General features: G+C 47.2%; 1 protein-coding gene across 1 annotated transcript in view; it reads left to right on the top strand.

Moving 5' to 3' along the window:
• The window catches only part of GREB1 (growth regulating estrogen receptor binding 1), a 656,933-nt gene that overhangs the window by 270,772 nt on the left and 359,914 nt on the right, over positions 1–26,247 (top strand). The window contains exon 4 of the mRNA XM_078647791.1: positions 12,857–13,033. Within this exon, the coding sequence (XP_078503917.1) occupies positions 12,857–13,033 (177 nt within the window). The remainder of the gene's footprint in view (positions 1–12,856; positions 13,034–26,247) is intronic.

Here is a 26,247-nt window from a genome sequence, read left to right as displayed (position 1 = left end):
CCGCCTCGGGCTTTATCCCGATTAGCACCCATCAGACTCATCAGAAGCGGAAAGAAAAGTAACTGGATAAACAATACAAGTAACAGGATATTACGAGTAACTGGATTGCTGACCTGATCGACGGCGGAGCCTGGAGCCTGGGGAGCACCGACCTGCGGACACACTGCGACGCTGGGACTCTGGACTTTCCCCCCGTCGCGTCATTGGGATTGGGCGGCTGGGACTCCGGGAGCCTGCTGAGTGCTCCGTGATACCTGCGCACCACAGAAGAGGTCTCGCAGCGGCTCTGGGGAGGTGAGTGAGGCCCCCCGCCCCCCCGACGGCTCCATGGCAGAGGCGCGAGTTGGTCCCCCGGCTGCCGCTCCGTGCTTCCTGCACACCACAGAAGAGGTCTCGCAGCGGCTCTGGGGAGGTGAGTGAGGTCCTCCGCCCCCCCGACGGCTTCAAGGCAAAGGCGCGAGTTGTGCGCCGGCGGCCGCGACTGGCGGAGATTTGCAGAGAGGAGCCGCCAGTCGCACGCACAGGGAGTACTTCATTGCCCGCGGGAGGGCTCCTGAGGGCATCTGCAGCAACACCGGAGCGGTCCTGAGGGGACTGAGCAGCGGGAGGACCCCAGGGACTGCACCGGTCTGTGGTGTCTCGAAGCTGCGAGCCCTGTACTACCTGCGGGGGTCGTTCTGAGACCAGCAGGAAATAGAACATCATAGGAACAGAACCGCCGGCACCACAGCAGACTAGGTGGCGGCTGCAGCGGCTGATCGGCTGATGCAGTAAACTGTCGTCAGCATTACAACTACTCTTTGCTGCCTAACTCAACAGGCGTAAGCGGGAAAAGGTGGCTAACTCGACAGGCGAATGTTTGGAAAAGGGGCCTACTCTGCCCCATTCGTCTGATGAAAAAGGTATTTACTTTGCCCCTTTCGTTTTTCGTTTTTTTCGTTACTGTTTTTGTGCAAGACATCTTTGCTCAAAATGGCCGGAGCCATAAACTGCAATTAATTGCCCCCTCGCAACGCCTGAGTCCACGAGGCCCCTCAGCAGCGCATCCTGAGATCACTAAGATAACCAGATTGTAGATAACACTCCCCTGGAATGCAAGGTCCGAGCCAACTGGAATAGAATGTGAAACTGCTTTCCCTGCCTTGAAAACAGCAACAACCAAAAGAGGACTAACGACTCAACCCCCCTACTTGGCGGCCGCTTTGGCGGCCATCTTGGACTAGTCATTCCCACCAGTTGAACATTAACCTAAGAACTGGCCATTTATACCAATCCCACCCATCACAGTCTTGCATAGCACTGCATCTAATTCTTCATGTGACTAACTGTCTGCCTTTTATTGCAGTATTATATATTTAATGGTTTTTGCACTTCTTACGTAACCTGCTCTCATGTTTTACTGTCTGCCTTTTATTGCAGTATTATATATTTAATGGTAGTTTACACACTGTATGTAACCTGCTCTCATGTTTTACCGGTTAAACACTAGAATCTTAGTCTCTATTGTAACCTAAGTTTGCACCTATAATGGTACTAGTATATCGTTAGCATTTAGTCCAGCAGGTATTTAGTACTCTATCCCTATTTGCATAGTGTACATTTTGTAAGCTGTTGTTTTGTAAGCATTTTTGTAAGCCGATCCCATCTCACTTTTATCCCTATTATGCACTGAATGCTACATCATATACCTCATTAATTTGTAATCTACACCCAGTCACTTTATACTACTGGATTACATTGACGCCACCCTTACATTTTGGGTACTTCTGGACACTCAATAGCATCACGATGGGGTCCATTTAACTGATTGCTACCTCATATTTCCTTTACTTCACGGTGAGCTGCAGCTACTCGCTGTTTACTCCCGGACGACACCGACTGCTACCCCACATTTTGGATAATTGGCCACTCACTAGTGTCCTATTCATTCATTCTATGTAAGCTACGGTTGACATTTGCTTTTGCACACATGTATTACTATTATGCCCCTCGGATTCAGTAATTCAATAGTAGCTTGCCCCATTTGTATATTGTATATGCGGTAAGCCACACCTATCTCACCTTCATCCCTATCACTCACCATTTTTTGTTCGCTACCTCATTCATTTATTTGTTGGTTCTTCGTTATAAGCTACCTCACGATGTTGCACTGACTACTACTACCTCAAGGTACTCTGCGCATAGCATTACTGTGCATGCACCAGTATCACTTTAGGCCCTTGCAACTGTTTAGGACAGTGCACCCTCCCTCCTACACCCTCCCTCCTACACCTACCTAGATTGTCCTCCCGTCATGGAACCTGTCGGCAACCACACATACAAAATCAACTACCCACCCTCACTCACTAAAAAAGCCGCTAAACGTTTTAAACACAGCTTCCTGAGGTCCCACCCTGAAACTCCTTGTGCAGACACCTACTTCTCACCAGTCAATGGTTCACTGAACATTGATATTATCTTCCACACCACACGCAGAGCCCAATGGAGAAACACGTTCCGCACCTTACTCACCGTCTCCACCTCCAGGAATTTCGCGCATGGCCTAAAACTCTTCATCACTCCATCACAACTCTTCCCGGGCAGAACAACCATAACTATATACAATAACGGGATTATCCTAATTCAATCCACAGACAAGAACCTGGAATTACTAGACAACCTTTTCCCCACGTTCAAACAGCACCTCGCCAGTCAACGGACCCCCACTCATAGCACCCGCAGGCCTATCACCCCTGAATTCACAGCCCCCAACCACAACCCTTCTAACCTAGCTCAACCACAAATCGACACGCACCTTCTCTCCACCCCCGGCACCTTAGACGTTCACCCACCTAATGTAGCTACCTCGCACTCCACATTTACAAACATAGATCCCTCACCCACACATTCCAGCGGCACCCTCTCCCCCCCCTACAACCTCACCTTGTCACCCTCCCATACCACACTCATTCCCGTCACCCCTGACACCACAGCCTCAAACCACACTCACTCTAACCCAGCCCAACGCCAAAACAACATGCACCTCTCCGTTACTCCCGACATCCCAGTCACTCACCCATCTACCCTCTCCCCCCCTAAAACCTCACCTTGTCACCCTCCCATACCACACCCATTCCCGTCACCCCTGACACCACAGCCTCAATCCACATTCATCCTAACCCAGCCCAACCCCAAAACAACATGCACCTATCCCTCACTCCCGACACCCCAGTCACTCACCCATCTACCGTATCTACCTTCCTCCCGTCGAGCACAGACATAGATTACTTACCCTCTTGCACCATCCACCTCACCCCTTCCCCCCACACACCAGCCCTCATCCCCTTCACCGCCCCTGATACCACAGCCCCCACCCAAAAAGACATGCACCACCCCTTTACTCCCGGCACCTTAGTCATTCTCCCACCTACCGTAGCTACCCCACATCCCTCAAGCACAGACATAGATCTCTTTCCCTCTTACAACAACCACCCCACCCCTTCCACCTACACACCAGCCCTCATCCCCGTTCCTATCACCCCCGTCCCTCACACCCCTGATGCCACAGCTCCCTCCCGCAACCGGCCTATTCTAGATCAACAGCAGACCGACACACACAAAGGCAAACCCCACCCTTTACCCCCACCCATTCTCAGCCCCCACTTCCTCCCACTAACTAATCACACAGAACACGCCACCTCCATCAACTCAACTCGACCCCATCTACAATCCCACTTCCCCCCCAGGCTCACCCCCCATTACCCAACATCCACCCCCGCCACCACAAATAAACGCCCATCCTCCACCCTGCACTCTACGCCCACCACCAATACTCTCCCCCGCACCAACAACCTCTCCCCTATGTCATCCACGCCTGACCCTCCCATCCCCACCTCCAACACATGTCCCACTGCGGACCACATTACGGCCTCACTCCTCCAACTCAAAGAAGACATGTACATCATCAAACAACAACTACTCTGTCTATCACACTCCAGTCACCCCTCACCCAACACCCTCCACCAGATCAAACAAGACATCCACATCATCAAACAACGGCTCAGCACACACCCCAGACATCACTCACGCGCCTCCACCATCACCTCCCCTCCCAACTGGTCCCCCACCCGGGCGGCGAACTCTCGCACTCGACCCCCACCGCACTGGACCTCAATCCCTGTTCTCAATCGTGAAAACCGCCCCCATCGCTCCTGCAACCCTCTCTCGGACCTAGACACAATCATCCTCCTCCGCTCCTATGACTCAGCTCCCCTTAGCAACACACCCGACACTCTCACTGCCATACCTACGATTCACTCCAATCCCCTTAGACCCCCCACACTGAACAACAGAGTCGCTATACACAGTAACCTGAGTAAAGTCCCCCTCGCTCTAGAACACCCTTCCACCCTCGACACACCCCGTCTCAAATGCACTCTCCTAAACTGCAGATCAGCCGCTAGACACTCCGCCGCTATCGCTGATCTCATCCTAAAATTGGATCTTGACTTAATGATCCTGACTGAAACATGGCTAACAGAATCTTCTACACCTATAATGGACATTCTGGTTCCCCCCAACTACCACATCACTAGACTTGACAGGTCTGGCAATAAAAAAGGTGGCGGAATCGCATGTATATACAGGAGCAACCTCTCTGTCCTGAAAGTACCTTCCCCTCCCCTACCCTCCCCAACGTCCTGTGAATACATCAGCCTAGATATTATCAGTGAGGGCAAACCGATCTGCACTCTTCACGGCGTCTACCACCCACCCGGTGACAACCTCACCTTCTCCCAACAAATCATGGACATGATCTCAACCAACTCAGGGCGGCAACTCACGCAAATATACCTTGGGGACTTCAACCTCCACTGGAACGATCATAATGATGCGGTGGTAAAAGGTCTGAAGAATTTCCTTAACGCCCTTGACCTTACACAAATTTGCAACAGCCCAACACACAAGAAAGGCTCTACCCTCGACCTTATCATCTCCAAAGAGGCCTCTATCCAACTCGAATCTATCCAACCCTGTGACTGGTCGGACCATCATATTATCACGTTCTTCATCAATGAAAAAGTTAAATTTAACCCTATTCAATCCGCCAGGCCCAAAGTTTGGAAAAGAGACATGAAAAAGCTAAACTCAAACTCTCTGACCCCCAACAGCTGCAACCTACTACTCCCTCCGGCTGGCGTTAAGGACGTCCAATCCTTGACTGATCACTATCTTAACAATATGACCGCAATAATTAATGAAGTCGCACCCTTGCAGCTAAAAAAAGCCACCACAAAAATCTCCAATCCCTGGTACGACGGGAGTCTCAATGACGATAGACGCGCCATGCGAATGGCAGAGCGTTCCTGGAGATCAGCTCCCTCTGCACTGAACTTAAAAAACCTGAAGAAAAAGAGAAATGCCTACTTCAGGAAAATAAAACGATCAAAATCAGTCTTCTTCAGCCGTCAGCTCGACCAAGCCAAAAATCGTCCGAGAAAGCTGTTTGAGCTTATCCGAACACAAATCAAAGAACAACCCCAACCTCTCAACACTATATGCGATGCGCCCTCCTGCGAAGACTTCGCCTCTTTCTTTAACCAAAAAACTGACAACATAAAGAATGATCTCCTCATGGACGCAAGCAGCTATCCCAAACCCCACCGCATAACACCCACTAAACCAAAAAACAATGCAACCTGGTCAACCTTTGTCACCTACACGGAAGAAGAAATTGGCAAACTGCTCAGCACTCTGAAACCATCCAATCACCTCACGGACCCCCTTCCTGCTAACGCTGTCAAAGTCCTTACCCCGTCGCTCCTTCCACTCTGGACCAAAATTATCAACAGCTCACTTCAACAAGGGATCATTCCCGACTCCCTCAAAGTTGGACAAGTAACACCCCTGTTAAAGAAACCTACAGCCGACCCCTCTGACCTAAACAACTACCGTCCCATTACCAACATTCCGACTCTGGCCAAACTGCTGGAAAAATGCGCACAAATACAATTGACTAAACACATTACTCAATTTGATCTCCTCAACTCTCATCAATCAGGCTTCCGAGCTAATCACAGTACGGAAACTGCCATGATTCACATAATCGACGACGCCCTCCAAATCCTAGATCATAACGATACCTGCCTCCTCATCCTCCTTGATCTCTCCTCCGCATTTGACACCGTCAAACATGAGAGCTTACTCGAACTATTAAACACAAGAATGGGCCTATCTGGAACTGTGCTCAAATGGTTCACTTCCTTTTTGCAAAACAGGTCGCAGAAATTTAAGAGCAACAACCTGATGTCCGCACCAAGACCCGTATCGCTAGGCGTACCACAAGGATCCTCCCTATCCCCAACTTTGTTCAACCTAGTTATGGAACCTCTCACCACCTTGCTGCAAGAATCCAATGTACTCTTCCACATGTATGCTGATGACACCCAACTTTATCTCAAACTACAATCACCCAAAGACATCACGCTCTTGAACTCAACGATCAGAAGCACCCAATCTTGGTTGGCCGCTAATCATCTCAAACTCAATGCCCTAAAAACAGAGTTCCTTCTGATCTCACCTCCAGCGAAGATCACTACTGCACAAATGTGGCTTAAAGACCTAACGGCGCTCAATGTCCAACCCATCATCGTGGATTCAGCGAAATCTTTGGGCATAACACTTGACACCAATCTCAGCATGCAGGAACACATCAACAAAGCAACTAAGGGAGCAAACTACCAAATCAACACCCTTAGGAAACTTAAACCTTTCCTTCCAGCCAAAGACTTCCAGACGGCGGTACAATCACTAGTCATACCTCGAATAGAATACGGCAGCACCGCCCTCTGCGGTCTCCCCCTAGCTACTACGGCACCCATAAGAGCCTCTCTAAACGCCGCAGCGAGACTTATCACTGGATCAAAAAAACACTCACACATTTCCCCTGACTTCAAATCATTGAACTGGCTGCCGTTTGAAGCCAGAATACACCTGAAAATAGCTTGTTTGACCCACAAGGCTGTCCACCTGAGCTCACCTAGATACCTCGCTCAGAAGCTGACGATTTCTGGAGGCTCCAGAAACACTAGAGGCACAAACAACCTTTTGCTAAAGCCTAAAAGATTCCGCAAGGAAAAAACGTTTAAACGCTCTTTCTCAGGAATGGCTCCCAGGATTTGGAACTCGCTCCCCCCTGAAACAAGGCTTATCACCTCCACCATACTTTTCAAGAGAGAAGTGAAAGCGATCCTCATGGCTAAATACACTTGAACGACTACTGAGGAAAAACTACAAAGACTCGATACTCATCTGTACTACTTGTTCGAACCCTGTACTTTTATTTTTGACTTTGAAATTGACTTACTTGACTGTTTTATGATATCACTTCAATGTACTGTTAACATGATTGATGTATCTGCGTATACATGCTCCCCTCCTCTGTAAAGCGCTCTGATATCTGCGAAGATCTTGTTCGCGCTATATAAAACTTTCAAAATAAATAAATAAAAATAAATTATGTTTATACGAGGTAAAATGAGCTGCAACAGGTGCTTTCTCTACGTGATTTCTTATTGTACTTTTATGTTCAGTTAATCGTGTTTTAATTTTTCGTTTGGTTTTTCCCGCGTAGATAAGCCCGCACGGGCATTTCAGAAGGTAAATCAATTTTTTTGAATCACATGTCGCTGTGGTAAATAACCTAATAGGAGTACCCATTGTGGGATGGGTCATCGTTGTACCCTTGATAATATTATTGCAGTGTCCGCAATTCAAACAGGGTAAAGTTCCTTTGGACCTGGTGTCTTTAGGTTGGGGTACTATGTTTAAAAATTCTTTAAGATTTCTTGTGCGTTGATATGCAAATAGTGGACTGCTATCAAAGATCCCTTTGAAGTCAGTTTCATTCTGTACCATAGGCCAGTGTTTAAGCATGATTTCTTTTGATTTGATAACTTTTTGTAGAAAACGTCGATACAAACACTGGTCTGTTACTCAATTTTTCTCTTTTGTATGTAGTCAGCAAATCTTTGCGCTCAATTTTTCTGCTCTTTCAGCTGCTGCTGTTAAAATTTGAACTGGATATTTTCTCTCTTCAAACTTCGTTATGATTATGTTTTTGTTTAGTTCATACCATTCGGGCTCAGTGGTGATTCTTTTTGCTCTCAATAATTGCGAATAAGGTAAGTGTCTTTTGAGGGCCATCTGATGGCAACTGTTGAAATGCAAAGTATTATTCCTATCATTGCTTTTTGTGACCACGTCAGTCTTGAGTTTTGAACCATGTCGAATGACACGTACATCAAGGTATGTGATTTCTTCCATGCTCATGGAGTAGGTGAATTGGATGTGATCATCAATATTGTTGATATAATCAATGAATTCAGGTATTTCATCCGGTAAACCTTTCCACATCAGATAAATGTCATCAATGTAACACCAGTATTTCAAAATCTTCTCAGACCACCGAAAATTAGATTGGATGTACCGGACAGTTGGAGGTAAAACTCATCATTCCATCAGAAGTAACTGTGGTATAGGGTGAATTGGAGAAGTTCCAATGAAAAGATTTGCAAAACGTCTTTGATGTCATGGTTTACTAAAAATGATTCAATTGCTTCCATGCCACTGTTGTGTGGGATTGACATGTGTAATGAACACACACATCCATTGTGCATAGTGTAATCACACATTCTTCTTCCAGAATGACGTTGTTAATTTTGTTCAAAAAGTCTGTGGTGTCACGTTTGTATGTCTTCATTTGTTTTGCAATGGGTTGCAGGTGTCTATCCAAATATTTACCAGTAGGCTCATAAATTACATTTTCTGTTGACACGATTGGCCGGAATGGAGGCTTGTGTAGGTTTTTATGCACCTTCGGCAACATGTATAAATACGGACTCTTCGGGTAATCTTGAATCAGATATTTTCTGTCTTTCTCCGTGACCACACCATTACTACATGCTTTATCAATGATTTCCTTAAGTGTTTTCCCAAATTCATCAGTTGGATTCGAGGGTAATTTCATGTATAGGCTCCTATCATGAGCGTGGTTTTAAAATGAGGAATCCAAAATGACTAGTGCGGGGCCCTTGTCAACTTTACAGCATCGGATAGAAATTTGGGTGATGGCTTGTTTTTCTTTGGTACTCAAGTTAGTGGCTTTATAATTGGGTTTCTTGAACAAATCTTTGATTTCTTTCAACATGAGAGTCTCGTAAGAGTCAAGAATCTTGTGGCTGACTGGTGCCATAAATGTACTTTTGTTTCTCAAACCTATCAAAGTGTCTTCTGAGGATGTTAATGGTGGTGTTATCACATTACTAAAAAACATTTTCAACTGGAGATTCTGCATAAATTTCAATAAACTGATTTTGGTTTCCAACTCGGAATGATATGTCAGTAGGAATTATGTACCTTTTTGTACTGTAGCAATTTAGAAGTTAGTGAACGAACGACTGGAAATATTAATGATTAAACTTTTTGGCTCCGGGTCGATTTGGCTATGGGTTGATCTGCACTTTTTGTTGCCCTTCCCCCTCCGGGTTTGACGTCTTGGACTTGACCACTCTCTAAAAAATGTATTCCATTTGCGGAGCTGGATGATGGACCATTGAGTGTCTCGGTTCTCATTGATAAGTCTTTCTTTTGTCTATCGCTGCTAGGGCCCCATCTTTGTGATGATTCATTAGATGTAGAACTGTCCCCATCTGAGGACTGGTTAGAAAATGGTCTTTGTTGTCTACGTTGAGCGTACACTTCTGCCCAGATGTAAACTTCACCCAACTTATAGTCAATTGTGTCTTGTTATATTTCCTAATTTTTCTTTCTTTGATTTCTTTAGCGTATGACTCCAATTGCATGCAAGCCTTGTCAAGTTCGTCTTTGGACAAATTACTGCTTAGGTCACGTTGTAATTGTTTGATCCTTTGTCTAAATCCTCAATGACGTTAGAGAGTTCCTCTACAATCAACAGTATTAAATCGAGTGAACATTTGTTCAAGATGGCATACCATCTTTCATAAAATTTTGGGTTGTTTTTGCAGGGCGTAGGTTTCAGTGAAATTCGTAACCCATCTCGGGATCCTTTGAGCCCTGTGGTACCTTATTAATGTGCCTGCATGCAAACGTTGGTTGATTTCCCGCTTAGAAATGTATTGTAGTTGCCTTAACATACTTTGGGTGGAAACGGTACTAGTCGTTGAGGGGTCAGCCTCTTGAATCAGTGCGTAAATTCGGTTGGTTTCTTCTAAGGAAAAACCAAAGGTTTCAGCGCGGTTATCGGTGATGCTTGAGATTTCTTCGTACGACATGGTGAGTGTTTAGGTGCTTGCACACTGGTGGGTCAGTGCGTTACAATGAGGTCTGTGCGGCACACACTGTTGGTCTGGATAATCCAAAGGTACTTTAGAAGGTGAGCTAATTATTCACGGTTGGGTGCTAATGGGTATCTCCCTCTGACCAAAGGGAGTCAAATGATACTCAAAGTTAAAGTAGCGCTGTTTTGACCAAATCAGTGTCCCATGAAGCATTCCTTTGGGGTGGAACCTTCTCCTTTATTTGGTAGAAGGTACACAAAATTCAAACCATCTTCTTTATGTTCTTCACATTTATTTTCAACCATAGTTGCGCCACATAGGTGTTCAAAGATATTGTTTTCACAATTTCATTTGTTGATGTTTTTCAAAATACTCATAATACAACTTGCTTGAAATCCTGATATAGGATAAATGCTCCCACTGCATCTCGGGACCAAGCCCTTCATCAGAGGAATGTTCTGTGGAATAAAACAATTTTCTGAGTTTCAAGAGGTTCACTTCCTCAACGAGTTAGCACATTAAATGAATGCACAGTAGCTTACGTGCACGCATGCAACAAAATATCTGGATAAATAAAGAAAAAGCAATTCACAGCGAATCGGTTAGTAGATTAGAATGAACCACGGTGCATTGACAAATCATAACCACGTTATACAAAACTAGCATTTGGTACAACCAAGTGAATCGGATAAAACATTAGTAAGATGCGACGTGCAAACGTGACATAACCAAAAGAAACCGGTGGTTGAAACCGCTAGTGCCAACCGTGAGAAACAACGGAGAAAAAGTGCAATACTCTAATAAGATGTGATGACAGAAAAAACGATAGGTGCCCACAGTGTGACCGATATACTAAGTAAGTAAGTCCCGCACTCATAATTTTTGAGGCACCACTTTTGTAGTATATCGGTCACACTGTGGGCACCTATCGTTTTTTCATCACATCTAGCGGTTTCAAAGCCTGGGGGAACCCTGGTTCTAACCCCAGAATGCCAGCTCTCACAAATAAGTACTTACCTGCAAACCATTAACTTAATTTCCTCCCTTAGTATTGCATTGACTGTTGTTCTTTGAAGTGTGGAGTTGATTTGTATGAAACATTGAAAAACTGCATAATTGTAAAAACTGAATGACTTACCTTTTATCTAGTAAATGTTTTTGTATGATATCTAGGCATATCACTCTGATTTACAAAAGTAACTTAAAAAGTAATCCAATAGGTAACACACACTGTAATCTGTAAAGTAACTAAAAAGTAATTTCGAACTGTTGACTTACCTGTAAATTAACCAACTTCATTTGCACGTGCATTCAACTTTAAATCACTGCATAAGATTTTGCAAAGTATTATTTCACTTACCGGCGCCAGGCCTGGCTTTGTTCTGGAAATAAAAGAACTAAATAATATTTTTACGCAAAGTCATTGAGTGTGTGACATCATTTCTTGCCTGGGTGTGTACAACAAATGCTTAACACTACCCTCTGGTAAAGCCTTACTTCTCACCCACACTACCACAAATAGAGAGTAATGTGCCATCTACTTTTACCTCTGCCTCCCTTTGTGGTTCCACTGGACTCTGTGCACACAATACCTCATTGTTGGTATAGTATGTACAGAGCCAGCTTCCTACAGGGAGGAACTGGCCTCTCTGCAGAGACCAGAGGTACTGACCTCTCCACTGACACCTCTGTCTAGGGTGACAGGCATATGTAGTAGGGTGTGGGGATGAACTGACCTCTTCCCTAGATGATGAGTGTGTCTCGTAGAGTATGAGGAGAGACTGGCCTCTCCCCTGAGGCCTCTTCCCCAGGGCCATAGGTGTGTATTAGGGTGTGGGAGGGACCGTCCCCCTCTCTGAGATGTCTCCCCATGGTGACCGTTGTGCATAGTAGAGTGGGGGAGGGACTGGACTCTGCTGAGAGCTCTCCCCAGAATGACTGCCATGCGTAGTAGGGTGTGGGGATGGACTGGTCTTTTCACAGAAACTCCTCCCCTAGGCGACAAGTGTGCATAGCAGGTGTGGGGAGAAGCTGGCCTCTCCATTTTTTTCAGAATCCCACAAGAGTCTTCCAAGTGTTTTCCGCAAACTCCTGTGGGATTGCAACATTTAAAAAAAAAAACGAGTTTACAGCTTGCTTCATCACACTAGTATTGCCTCATAGGCCCCCTCTTAGTTACCAAGTTTCAGGATGCGTTTAGCCTGCCCCTTATATCGTTTTTTCTGATCAATTTCAATACAACTGGATTTTTCCCCCAAATTTCTTTCATGTCTGTTTCTCCAACAGTCAGCCAATCAAAGCGTAAGTTCCACAGGACTTGTGGAAGCCTCTCGTGAGAACAAGACGGATGACAGGATAAAACAGCCCTAACGAAAAATCATAGGGCTCTATTTTTGATTTTGCATGTCCAGTGGAATTTGGCAAGACTCTCACTAACCCAACCGTTCTCGCATCACACATCAAGAATGAGCCCTTAAAGATGCTGTAGTAATTGTCAGACCATTTTTCAGCGACTAGATGATGTGCCTTATAAATGATGTGTTGTGTTCTTTTTTCAGGTTTTTGTCAGGCTGGCAAGGATTTGCGCCTTGGGTCAATTTGCAGTGAACCAATTGATGTGCCACCAGGATTTTTACTTGTTGGTGCAAAGTCACCAAACCTCACCGATCATCTTTTAGTGTGCGCAGTGGACAAACGATTTTTACCCGATGATAATGGGTATAATGCTCTGTTAGGTAAGCTTTGTCTAACAAGTCAATCTGGCTTACATATATGTAAAAATGTTTGCTATTATGCTTTGTTATACTTCTTTTGATAGTCAATTCAGCTTTCTTCTGCAATTCAGAAAGATCCTGACGACACACATTTTCAGTAGACATAACATCTCGACAGTATAGGAATCACCACCCACAAGCATCATGGCAAACAATTCTGAATAGTAAGGCTCTCTTCCTTCTTTAGTACTCCGTTGCTTTCTACCTACCTTTGCCCTACACATATACCTCTGCTTACAAAATACAACGCCTTTTGTCTTTCGGAGTCTAACATCTTGCTACCTTGCATTGCTTCCAGCTCTGATTTGCCTTCCTTCTTCCATTTAGCTCACACTGTGAGGTATAACACAGGGCATCGGAACTCCTAGGAGTTGGGCATCCCAATTGCCAGGTTATTCCTTCACCCACCGCTCTATCATAGCTATAGGAATGTCCCAGAAAGAGACATACTAGAGCGAGGAGGGTCTTTCACATGGAGACATAGCAAGGTATGTAGTGTACTTCCAGAAGGGCCTGATCGATGTCGGATTATAATGATACACACCAACCATGTAAATGGGTTCCAGTGTGATCAATTGTATATCATTTTTTTATGTGGATATCGTGAACATTTGGAATGGATCTGGCCCTTCTCTACCTGCATTGGACAACCTTTAAGATCTCTTTTCGAGAGCAATAGGAAGGTCACAGAGAGTTGCTTGCTACGGTGAGGATGAGCGACCTCCCAAATAAGTGATATCCCACATAAATTCAGCAGAGTCAGTTGCATGCCAGATTTTAAGGATTTCCATGTAAGACGTTTCTAAATATAGTAAATTGAAATTGAACAAATTTAAATAGTGACTGGTTATCTTGAAATTCTAGCATTGTCCTGACGTTCTTGGATTTGTTTTGGACATGCCTGCTCAATAACAGCAAAGTATTCACTCAACAAATGTGGCCGCTGATGTTGAAGAAATGACAAAAATTTCCTAGACTCTCTGTATCTTGATTTGTGGAACTTGCTGAGAGTGTCTAATTCAGCCTCGCATCACATGCCACACTGTATTCGGCCAGGATAGCCTATCAGCAAAGCAGGAAAGGTTTCTTCTTTTATTTAATTTCCGTGCACTGCCTGCAGCCTTTCCCTTTTATGCGACTCTGATGAAGTCACATGGACAGTAAGCAGAAAGCTGAGAGCTGACGGATACCCGGCTTTAACTGGGGCTTGTTGATAAAGCCAGGTTACTTTGACCTAACAGAGTCGTTGTGACCTTTAGCAACCTGTACACTGGAGCATGTGATGTGATAGGCCTGTTCCTTCAGCATCAGCCTGCATCACTGTGTCCTTACTGAAAGGTCCTGGTACCCATAGAAACCAGCCAGACGGCCAGACCAATCGGGCCAGGGGCTGCGCAGTCTGTCGAGCCTTTCTGCGCCAGAAATAGAAGGATCCAGGGAATGAGATCTGTTTGTCACTTCTGTGGAGATTTTCCAGGATTTTTCTGTGTGTTTTGTTTCCAAAGGGGGTTATTGTTCCTTCATTGAATTATTACTTTACGTACAGGCCGAAGTAAATCACAGTCTTCAAAAAGAAAACATATTTCACCATAAGCTGCTAAGTACTATGAAAAGGGGGTGTCGAGTCAGCACCAACAAATTGTTGTAAGCGCAGACAGACAGTGCACTGATGTGTTTATGATATATTTTTCACTATTTAACAACATTGACTTCCGAGTTCGTGTTATCAGTCGCTAGTCTTGGCTGCAAACTAAGGACAAAGGTTATTTTCTAGAATGGTGCCGTGAAAAGAAAGGTGAAATACCATCCAATTGGTTGTTTCACTTAATAATCACTTCAGTTGGCTCAAGATTCACTGTGCAGTTTTGTTGTCCCTTCGGCAAAGCAAGATGCTGCATCATACATGAAGCGCCTTCCCGTGAATCTGGAGTTGCTGTATGGCTGAGTCTGTTCCAACATTGTGAAATAAGTAGAGGGATACGAGTCTCAGAGGTTGAAGTGTTTATTTCCAGAAATCTCCACCCACAACACGGAGCAGCCCCGGTGATTGGACGGCAACTGACAAGATGCCATTCGAACCCCGACCGGCTACCACTCCATGCACGGGCCACATTCAAGGGTATACAACTATGTGGCTCTAATGCATATTGGGTGGCTAGCCGCACGATAAACTATCACCAATACTACAACACCTCCCCCCTTACAAAAATGAAACAAGAATATGTCATATCAAATTGGAAATACATTATCTAAACAAAACAATAAAAATGACTATAAACAAACTTGCAGTACAACAATCCTAATATCTAATGAAGTCTTCAAACCGTTTAGGTGTCTTAATGACTGGGGCCCTGGTTGAACTACTTGGTTACATGCGAGTGACGTCTTGAGTCGGGACAGGTCGAACAGATTCCTCAGATTGTAACCAATGCCCCCAATCAAGACCGACTTCAATACGCTTCCTTCTATGATGCTTGATCTCAGCTTGCTCAGGGACGCCAGTTGAAATAAGTAGAGGGATACGAGTCTCAGAGGTTGAAGCGTTTATTTCCAGAAATCTCCACCCACAACACAGAGTGGCCTCCTGGTCCGGTGATCGAACGGCAACTGACAAGATGCCATTCGAACCCTGACCAGCGACCACTCCATGCGCGGGCCACATTCAAGGGTATACAACTATGTGGTTCTAATGCATATCGCGCTGCTAGCCGCGCGATGAACTATTACCAATACTACACATTGAGCACCTCTTCTGGATAACGAGATACTGTATAGTTGCATCTGTCCCTACATTGAACACCTCTCCTGGCTCAAGACATACTGGGCCATATTTACAATGAAGTAACGCAGCACGGTGCCGCAAGCCATTTTGCTGCTCTGCACTGCATTACTTTCGAAGCAAAAGGATGCTTTATATTTACAACAATATGACTTGTCCCTGATCTCTCCCTTGCGCTGGCGCACAATTGGCTGCCATGCGCCAAGGCGGGCACCCTTGTGCAACGGTGCCTGCGTTGCAGGGATGATTGTTTTTGTGCAGGAAGGGATCCCTTCCTGCACAAATACAATCACAAGAGGAGTTTTCCTCTTCCTATGCGTGCTGCAGCATGTAGTATGCATAGAAAGAGGGAAAAAAACGAGGAGAAATAAAAGTATTTCTCCTTTGGGCCTCCTTACGCCTCCCCTGGGGAGGCTTAGAATTGTGACGCATTCCCAGGTTTACCAAATGTTGTAAATCTGGGAATGCGGCAGAATCCATGGGTGTTGCGTAGGTACACTCACAGCAACACCCATGGAACTTCCCTTTCACGTAAAGCGATGTGTGAAAAGGGGCCATATTTACAAGGACAGGAAAAGCCACGGAGGGTGGCTCTACGTGTCCTTCTAAATATGGAGCACCACACAAAAAAGTAGTGCTGTATGTTTGTGTCTGCCCCTGCACTGAGCTCCTCTCCTGGCTCCAGATGTTGTTTATGTTTGTGTCCGTCCGAAACTGAGCACCTGTCCCGGTTCAAGAGGTGCTGAAAGTGTGGGTCAGCCCCTGCACAGAGTTCTTTTCTTGGCTCAATAGGCGCTGTGTGTTTGTGTCTGCCCCTGCACTGAATTCCTCTCCTGGCTCAAGATGTCCTTTATGTTTGTGTCTATTCGTGCACAGAGCACCTCTTCTGGCTTTGGAGGTGCTGCAGATGTGGGTCTGTCCCTGAAATGAGCTCCTCTCCTGGCTCAAGATGTGCTGTATATTTGTGTCTGTTCCTGCCTCTCCTGTACAACAAAATGCCCCATGGTTGGAGTTCTCCATACCTCGCATGGATTAAGATGTGCTGTACCATGTATTCTACCACACATTCTCTCCCTGTACTAAGCATTGGTGTTGTTAGACTGAGCACCTCCCCTGTATCAGGCTGTGCACCTCCCCTGGATCAGGATGTGCTTTAAGATTGGGTCTGTCCCTGCACTAGCACCTTTCTGGGTAATGAGGCATTGTGTAGTTGAGGACCCCTCTCGACAGATGAGGAATGGTTGGAACTGTATTGGAACCGAGCGCTGTTCCAGGGTGTATGATTAAGGAAGTGTCTATCTTGTTCCTAGTTAAACAGGTGCTACTGATTGGATCCATTCCTGCATTGAGCACTTCTAAAGGTACTTTATGTGTGGCTGTGTGTCTCTGTGAACTTCCCTCTGCTTAAGTGCTACACGATTCTTTTTAGAACCCCTTCTAAATAAAGAGGTGTCATATAATTTGGTGTATGTCTCTCTCAGTTGTCCTCCTATTTAAATAGGTTCTGCATGGTTGGATTTTACCTTGCATTGATTGTCTCTCTTAGGTAAAGTGGTCTTAAATCTGTGTCACTTTGTGTCTTGATGTACAGCCCTGATATCTGTATTTTTGCAGCGTGAATCTTTCTGGATTCACTATGCTGTGCATATTCCGCAATCTGGTGGTTGGGTCCGGAATCGTAGTCTTACTTCTCTTTTTTTTTTTGTCGTAGCCCAGGTGGGCGTCGACGTCCCACAATTTGGTGTACCTTCGGTGACGTCGGCGTGCTTCCGGCGGAAGCTACCACCTTTGGGCGCCAACTTCAGATTCTTTTTTCCGCCGTTGGGTCTGGATCGTCGCGTGAAGCTCCAGAAGTTTTGGAGGAGGAAAGGAGAAAATATAGCAAATCTTCAACAGAGAAGACCTGAGAAGATCGGGAGAAGAGGACCTTTAGAGAAGAGACGACGAAGAAAGGAGAGAATTTCGAAATCTTTGACGTCCTTGGAGGAATGCGCACACAGGGGGCCCCCTGAGCGCAGGGATGTACAAGACACCCTTTAAATTCTGCAAGAACTGCCACCACAAGTTCGCACAGAAAGACCAGCACCCAGTCTGCAACCTCTGCCTGCCTATCGACCACGAGAGTAGAGACTGCAACGCCTGCTCCGTCTTCAAGCCGAAGACACTCCGAGTTCGAGAAAGACAGAGGACGGCTCACCACACAATGCAGGGCAAGGGCCAAGCCCCGACGCTTTACGAACTTGGCCTCTCCACAGACGACGAGGACAACATCGCCGAAGGCCCAAATGACTTCACGGTCGCTGAGACCGATAAGAAAACGCCTGATAAGGTAGGAGAGTCTACGACCCCGAAAACTCCCACAGGGCCTCGAAAACCAGAGGCAGATTCTCGAAAGTCTGAGCCCAGAGCCTCGAAAGGAGCACCGGCGCCGAACAAATCGACGACCGAAGCTGCATCCTCCGAAAAAGAGCCCAGCGGATCCTCCGAGAAGGACTCCCGGAGGCCGAAGACCAGCGAAAAGCAAAGGTCATCGAAGCAGGCCCCCAAAAAAGGGCCTTCGACTTCGACGTTGAAAGAAAGGGAGCCGAAGAAGTCTTCGACGTCGACGGCGCCGCCGAAAAGGGCAGCCGAAACGCTCGACGACGAACAGGCCGCAGAGATGCAGAGAAAGAGAAAGAGGCTCGAGGCCGAAATGGAGAACATCCTTCAGAGAAAGAAGGATTTCGATGAAAAAATGAGGAGTTACAAGATCCCTCGAAGCCGACATCGAGCGTCGCTGTGGTACAGGAGCTCGAGGAATTCGACGTCGAAGAGCCGCCCAAAACTCCGGAACCTTCGGAGCACGAAGAGGAGGAAGACCTCTACTACACAGAAGGGGATTACGGGGAGCAGCAGTCAAGCTACGGCTCGGGTTCCTCGACGGCCCAAGACCAGGAATGGCAGGACATCGAGGCCGAAAACCCAGAGGAGGCGGTAGAAACATACCCCTCGAGGCCTTCACCACCGGATGACATTGGGGCATACAATGAGGTGGTCAGAAAGGCGGCAGCAGCTTATGGTGTTAAGATGGAGGAGGAGAAGCCAGAAGCAGACTTCCTGCTCGAGACATTGCTCCCCATACAGACAAGAAGTCAGTATCACAGACCAGGGGAAAGAAGCCTTCAAGGATCCGGCTACGTGCAGATCAGTAACGCCGAGGACGGAGAAAAAATACAAATTCTCCTCCCAAGACCCGGCTTACATCAAGGGATCCGTCACAGCAGATTCTATAATCGCTGCAACGGCCAGGAAAAGGGCAAACGTCCCAATAACGTCTGGACCCCCACCTGACAAAGAAAGCAGGAGGATGGATCTAACTGGCAGGAAAATTGAGAGGATTGTCGTAGCACACTGGCGGATGGCGAACTCCAACGCACTCCTGAATAGGCATCAATACCAGCACTGGGATGAGATGGGACAGTTGCTCAAGCACCTCCCGGAACAATACCGTGAGAGGGCATCACACCTTGTGGAAGAGGGGAAGAGCATCGCCAATTCGTGCCTGAAGACAGCCTTGGATGGGGCAGAAACATCCAGCAGACTGATGGCTATAGGCATCACTGAGAGAAGGCAAGCCTGGCTCAGGATCTCAGGCTTCAAGGCTGAGGTCCAGAACAACATCCTGAACACACCCTTCAACGGGGAATCACTGTTCGGAGCCCCAGTGGATGAGAAGCTCACCCAATTGAAGAAGGACAACGAGACAGCAAGGTCCATGGGGGCCCTGCAGTTCAGGGGGATGAGAAGAGGCACCCCTACGCGGAGGCCGAACGGCAGAGGTGGAAGTCAGCGAGGAGATTCTCACAAGAGTTTCCACCAGGGGCAACAGAGTGACAACCAAAGTCACCAGGGCCAGCAGAGGCAAAACTGGAACTACCAGAGCAGGGGCCAGTCCTTTCGGTCAAGAGGAAATGGATGGGGCCAGAGAAGGAGAGGCGGTGAACAACCACCCTCTAAGTGACTTCACACGGGAGAAGGTGCTCCACCACCCAAACCCTCCGGGGGAGGAGCACGGAAAAACAAAGAGGAGAGGGCTACACGGACAAGACACAAAGGAACATGTAACGCCGGTAGGAGGAAGATTGAGATTTTTTCTCCAGGAGTGGAGAAAAATAACAACAGACAAGTGGATACTCAATATTATGCAGTTCGGATACTGCATAGAGTTGGAAAAGAGGCCACCAAACAGAAAACCAAAGAAAAGACAGCACTCGGGAAGAGAGCTGCAACTACTTCAAGAGGAAGCCAAAGAACTCCTCCTCAAAGCGGCCATCGAACGAGTCCCCTTCAAAGAACGAAACAAGGGAGTGTACTCAAACTACTTCCTAGTGCAAAAGTGGACGAAAGTCTAAGACCCATCCTGGACCTACGGTTCCTAAACAAATACGTCAAAACTCAAAAATTCAAAATGACGTCCCTACAAGAGGTCATCCCACAGATAAAGGCAGGGGACTTCTTGTCCACCATAGACCTCAAAGACGCGTACCTGCACATCCCCATGGACAGGCAGCACAAGCACATGCTAAGGTTCACAGTAAACGAGGATCACTACCAATTCACGACCCTCGCTTTCGGCCTAAAGTCCGCACCAAGGGTGTTCACCAAATGCCTCGCGGCAGTGGCTGCACACCTGAGAAGAGAGGGGATACACGTATACCCCTACCTCGACGACTGGCTGGTAAAGGCAAGCTCTTACAGGACATGCAAAGAGCATGCAGAACAGGTGACAAGAACACTAGCAAGCCTGGGTTTCTCTATACACTGGGGAAAATGCTCAATAGAACCAGAGCAAGTGAAGATCTTCCTAGGAGCCCAGATCGACACCGTCCGATGCAGAGTCTTACCGAGCAAAAAGAGAACGCTCAGCCTACTGAGGGAGAAACGTCACTACCAGAAGGGGCGATCTCTGACAGTGAGGACTGTGAGCAAGATCTTGGGGATGTTGGCATCATGCATACACTTGGTCCCCAATGTACGCCTACAGATGAGACCACTCCAAGAGTGGCTACAACAGCAATGGTCACAAGCTACAGGAAGTTGGGAGGATCTAATGGTTGTAACGCACAGGGTGCAGGAGGAGATAAGGTGGTGGACCAGGGAGAGAATAACAGAAGGAAAACCTCTAACACCACCGGACCCAACAGTGACCATCACCACAGACGCATCCCAGAAGGGGTGGGGCGCACACATGAACAGGCTCAGAGTGAGGGGTCTGTGGAGCCCTACAGATGCAGTCAGGCACATCAACTACCTGGAACTGAAAACTGTGTTGCTAGCCCTCAAGGCTTTCCAGAAGCACCTGTACAACCAGAAGGTGCTGATACAAACGGACAACACCACAACAATGTTTTACATAAACAAACAGGGGGGACCTCAGTCGTTCCCTCTGTCAAACCTGGCACAGGAGATCTGGAAATGGGCTATACCACTAAAAATAGACCTGCTAGCCATACACCTGCCAGGGAAGGACAATGTGGAAGCAGATTGGCTCAGCAGGCAGACTTCAGCGTCCCACGAGTGGGAACTCAATAGTCAGGAAACAGAGAGACTATTCAGGAAATGGGGCACGCCAACAATAGACCTATTTGCAACACACCGGAATGCAAAATGCCAGTACTTTGCATCCAGGCAACCAGAGGCACTGTCCCAGGGGAATGCCCTATGGATAAGCTGGTCGAAAACATTTGCCTACGCTTTTCCCCCGATACCACTGATCCCGAGGGTTCTCAACAAATGCATGAAGAGCAACATGACGCTCATCCTTGTGGCACCACAATGGGCCAGACAGACCTGGTTTTCTCAGATAATGGAGATGGCGCAGGGGCCACCACACAAGTTCCCAAAAAGAAGAGACCTACTCTCCATGGAAAACGGAGAAATCCTACACCCAGAGCCAGAGAGCCTCAACCTCTCAGCCTGGCTCCTGAGGACTTAGAATTCGCACACCTAAAACTACCAGAGAGCACCCTGCGGGTGCTACGAGAGGCAAGAAGGCCCAGCACACGCAAGTAACTGCAAACACAACAATGATGGACAGAATGTGGATCAATGTCACACATTCACCCCAGTCCAAAGATCTGGGCCCAAATCCATCGTTTTTCCACTCCACACCACCCTGGGTTAGACAATGGCGATATGCAAATCAGCGCTGCCCCTGTGCCCCATGGGAACAGTCCAGTCCAAACTACAAAAGCCATGTCCTTCCCAGAACGCAAACAAGCATCCGAGGACCGGCCCGGTTTCGAGGTAACATCTCTCTTCAGCCCGGTTAGCTTGATTCCAGTGGTGTGGAGTGCCCGGGACTCACGTCTGAGCATCCCCAGTACACTTAGAGCGGTAACTGCAAACACAACAATGATGGACAGAATGTGGATCAATGTCACACATTCACCCCAGTCCAAAGATCTGGGCCCAAATCCATCGTTTTTCCACTCCACACCACCCTGGGTTAGACAATGGCGATATGCAAATCAGCGCTGACCCTGTGCCCCATGGGAACAGTCCAGTCCGAACTACAAAAGCCATGTCCATCCCAGAACGGAAACAAGCATCCGAGGACCGGCCCGGTTTCGAGGTAACACCTCTCTTCAGCCCGGCTAGCTTGATTCCAGTGGTGTGGAGTGCCTGGGACTCACGTCTGAGCATCCCCAGTACACTTAGAGCGGTAACTGCAAACACAACAATGATGGACAGAATGTGGATCAATGTCACACATTCACCCCAGTCCAAAGATCTGGGCCCAAATCCATCGTTTTTCTACTCCACACCACCCTGGGATAGACAATGGTGATATGCAAATCAGCGCTGACCCTGTGCCCCATGGGAACAGTCCAGTCCGAACTACAAAAGCCATGTCCTTCCCAGAACGGAAACAAGCATCCGAGGACCGGCCCGGTTTCGAGGTAACACCTCTCTTCAGCCCGGCTAGCTTGATTCCAGTGGTGTGGAGTGCCTGGGACTCACGTCTGAGCATCCCCAGTACACTTAGAGCGGTAACTGCAAACACAACAATGATGGACAGAATGTGGATCAATGTCACACATTCCCCCCAGTCCAAAGATCTGGGCCCAAATCCATCGTTTTTCCACTCCACACCACCCTGGGTTAGACAATGGCGATATGCAAATCAGCGCTGACCCTGTGCCCCATGGGAACAGTCCAGTCCGAACTACAAAAGCCATGTCCTTCCCAGAACGGAAACAAGCATCCGAGGACCGGCCCGGTTTCGAGGTAACACCTCTCTTCAGCCCGGCTAGCTTGATTCCAGTGGTGTGGAGTGCCTGGGACTCACGTCTGAGCATCCCCAGTACACTTAGAGCGGTAACTGCAAACACAACAATGATGGACAGAATGTGGATCAATGTCACACATTCACCCCAGTCCAAAGATCTGGGCCCAAATCCATCGTTTTTCCACTCCACACCACCCTGGGTTAGACAATGGCGATATGCAAATCAGCGCTGACCCTGTGCCCCATGGGAACAGTCCAGTCCGAACTACAAAAGCCATGTCCTTCCCAGAACGGAAACAAGCATCCTAGGACCGGCCCGGTTTCGAGGTAACACCTCTCTTCAGCCCGGCTAGCTTGATTCCAGTGGTGTGGAGTGCCTGGGACTCACGTCTGAGCATCCCCAGTACACTTAGAGCGGTAACTGCAAACACAACAATGATGGACAGAATGTGGATCAATGTCACACATTCACCCCAGTCCAAAGATCTGGGCCCAAATCCATCGTTTTTCCACTCCACACCACCCTGGGTTAGACAATGGCGATATGCAAATCAGCGCTGACCCTGTGCCCCATGGGAAGAGTCCAGTCCGAACTACAAAAGCCATGTCCTTCCCAGAACGGAAACAAGCATCCGAGGACCGGCCCGGTTTCGAGGTAACACCTCTCTTCAGCCCGGCTAGCTTGATTCCAGTGGTGTGGAGTGCCTGGGACTCACGTCTGAGCATCCCCAGTACACTTAGAGCGGTAACTGCAAACACAACAATGATGGACAGAATGTGGATCAATGTCACACATTCACCCCAGTCCAAAGATCTGGGCCCAAATCCATCGTTTTTCCACTCCACACCACCCTGGGTTAGACAATGGCGATATGCAAATCAGCGCTGACCCTGTGCCCCATGGGAACAGTCCAGTCCGAACTACAAAAGCCATGTCCTTCCCAGAACGGAAACAAGCATCCGAGGACCGGCCCGGTTTCGAGGTAACACCTCTCTTCAGCCCGGCTAGCTTGATTCCAGTGGTGTGGAGTGCCTGGGACTCACGTCTGAGCATCCCCAGTACACTTAGAGCGGTAACTGCAAACACAACAATGATGGACAGAATGTGGATCAATGTCACACATTCACCCCAGTCCAAAGATCTGGGCCTAAATCCATCGTTTTTCCACTCCACACCACCCTGGGTTAGACAATGGCGACATTCTGTCCATCATTGTTGTGTTTGCAATTACAGCACACGCAAGTGCTATGGGGAAAAATGGAAAAGATTCACTCAATGGTGTTGCAAGAAACAGCTCCAAAGGAAACTGACCAAGGAATCCACGGTGCTAAGATACCTCACGCACCTAATTAAGGCTAAGCTAAGCTCATCCTCGCTGAGGGTGCACCTGGCAGCGATTGTGGCATACACAAGAGGAGAAACAGGGAGAAGTTTTTTCACATCCCAAGTCGTAAAAAGATTCCTGGAAGGAGCTAAAAGAATAGCGCCGCCTAAAAGAATGCCGCCACCGGCATGGAACCTAAATGTGGTACTGACGGAGCTCATGAAAGCACCTTTCGAACACATCCACAAAGCATCACTGCAAATGTTAACAATGAAGACGGCCTTTCTGGTAGCAATCACCTCGCTACGGAGGGTGAGCGAACTGCAGGCACTCACACTGCAAGAACCCTACATCCAGATACACGGTGACAGGGTCGTGATGAGAACAGACCCACACTTCATGCCAAAGGTGGTGTCAAGGTTCCACATGAACCAGAGTATTCAGATACCTAGCTTCTTCCAAAACCCCACTACAAGCGCAGAGAGGTCACTCCACACCCTAGACGCTAGAAGGGCTGTGATGCACTACATCGAGAGAACGAAGGAACACAGGAAAACAAAACAGTTCTTCGTATCCTTCGCAAACAGTTACATGGGCAAACCAGTCACTAAAAACACCATAGCGCGGTGGATCGCACAGACAATACAATTCTGCCATAAACAAGCTGGCCAGGAGCTAACTGGAGGGGCACAGGCCCACTCCACCAGGAAGAAAGGAGCAACAATTGCCTTTCTGGCCAACACACCAATCCAGGACATATGCCTGGCGGCAACATGGGCTTCAGTGCACACTTTCACTAAGCACTATTGCGTGGATGTACAGATGAACAAAGAAGCACAAGTAGGACAGAAAGTGCTTCAACATATATTCAACAACCAACGCTCATCTTCCACCCAACCGCCACAAAAGTGAGGAAAACCGCTACAAAATCTATGCACAGCATAGTGAATGCAGAAAGATTCACGCTGCAAAACGAATAGTTTCTTACCTGTCGGTGTAGTTTTACAGCTTGAAGATCTTTCTGGATTCACTATGCTGTGCATATTCCGCAATGTGTCCTTATTAGGTGTATTGCAATGTGCCCAAAGCATGGCACTCTGAGGATTTTTCACATGCACACCTTCCAAACATGCTTCACGCACACACTCCTTAATCGTCCTGTTCATGCGCTCAACTAGTCCATTTCCTTGAGGATTATATAAACAACAACATTTGTGTTTGATACCAGCCCTGTGTAAACAATTGAGGTGAAATGCACCCCATTGTCCAACATTAATTCAAAAGGAAAACCCTCTCTGGCAAAAAATGTCAGTCAAGAAAGTAAGAACACCCCTTGTGTGAGTTTCCCTGACAAATCTAACTTCCAACCATGTATACATAGTCCACTAAAGCAATAGCAAAACAGTGATCAAATTGAAGATAAAATGGCCTAACAAAACCAGTTACTACTCTCTCCCATATCTAGGTATCATAGGTTGCACTCTTATTTTTAGCCCTCTGTCATTTTACTGACAATTAACAAACCTGGACATCCACTCCTCGACATCCTCGTCCATGCGAGGCCACCAGTAGATTACCGTCAACCTTTTTTCTATTAGAAGTCAGGCCTAAATGTCCACATGGTTTAGAGCAAGCAACCTGTCCCTTATGTTTGTAGGTGGGGTAAGTTTATCACCACGGAAAAGAAACTCTCCTTCAAATGATGATTCATCTTGAATTTTCCAGTAACTCTGCAACACTAAAGGTAAATTATTTTCTTCAGGGCAACCACAAGTCACATGCTTTTTCACATCCTTCAGAA

The sequence above is a fragment of the Lissotriton helveticus genome, chromosome 6 (assembly GCF_964261635.1).
Source record: "Lissotriton helveticus chromosome 6, aLisHel1.1, whole genome shotgun sequence".
Classification (NCBI taxonomy): Eukaryota; Metazoa; Chordata; class Amphibia; order Caudata; family Salamandridae; genus Lissotriton; species Lissotriton helveticus.
This window is presented reverse-complemented; position numbering and strand designations above follow the sequence as displayed.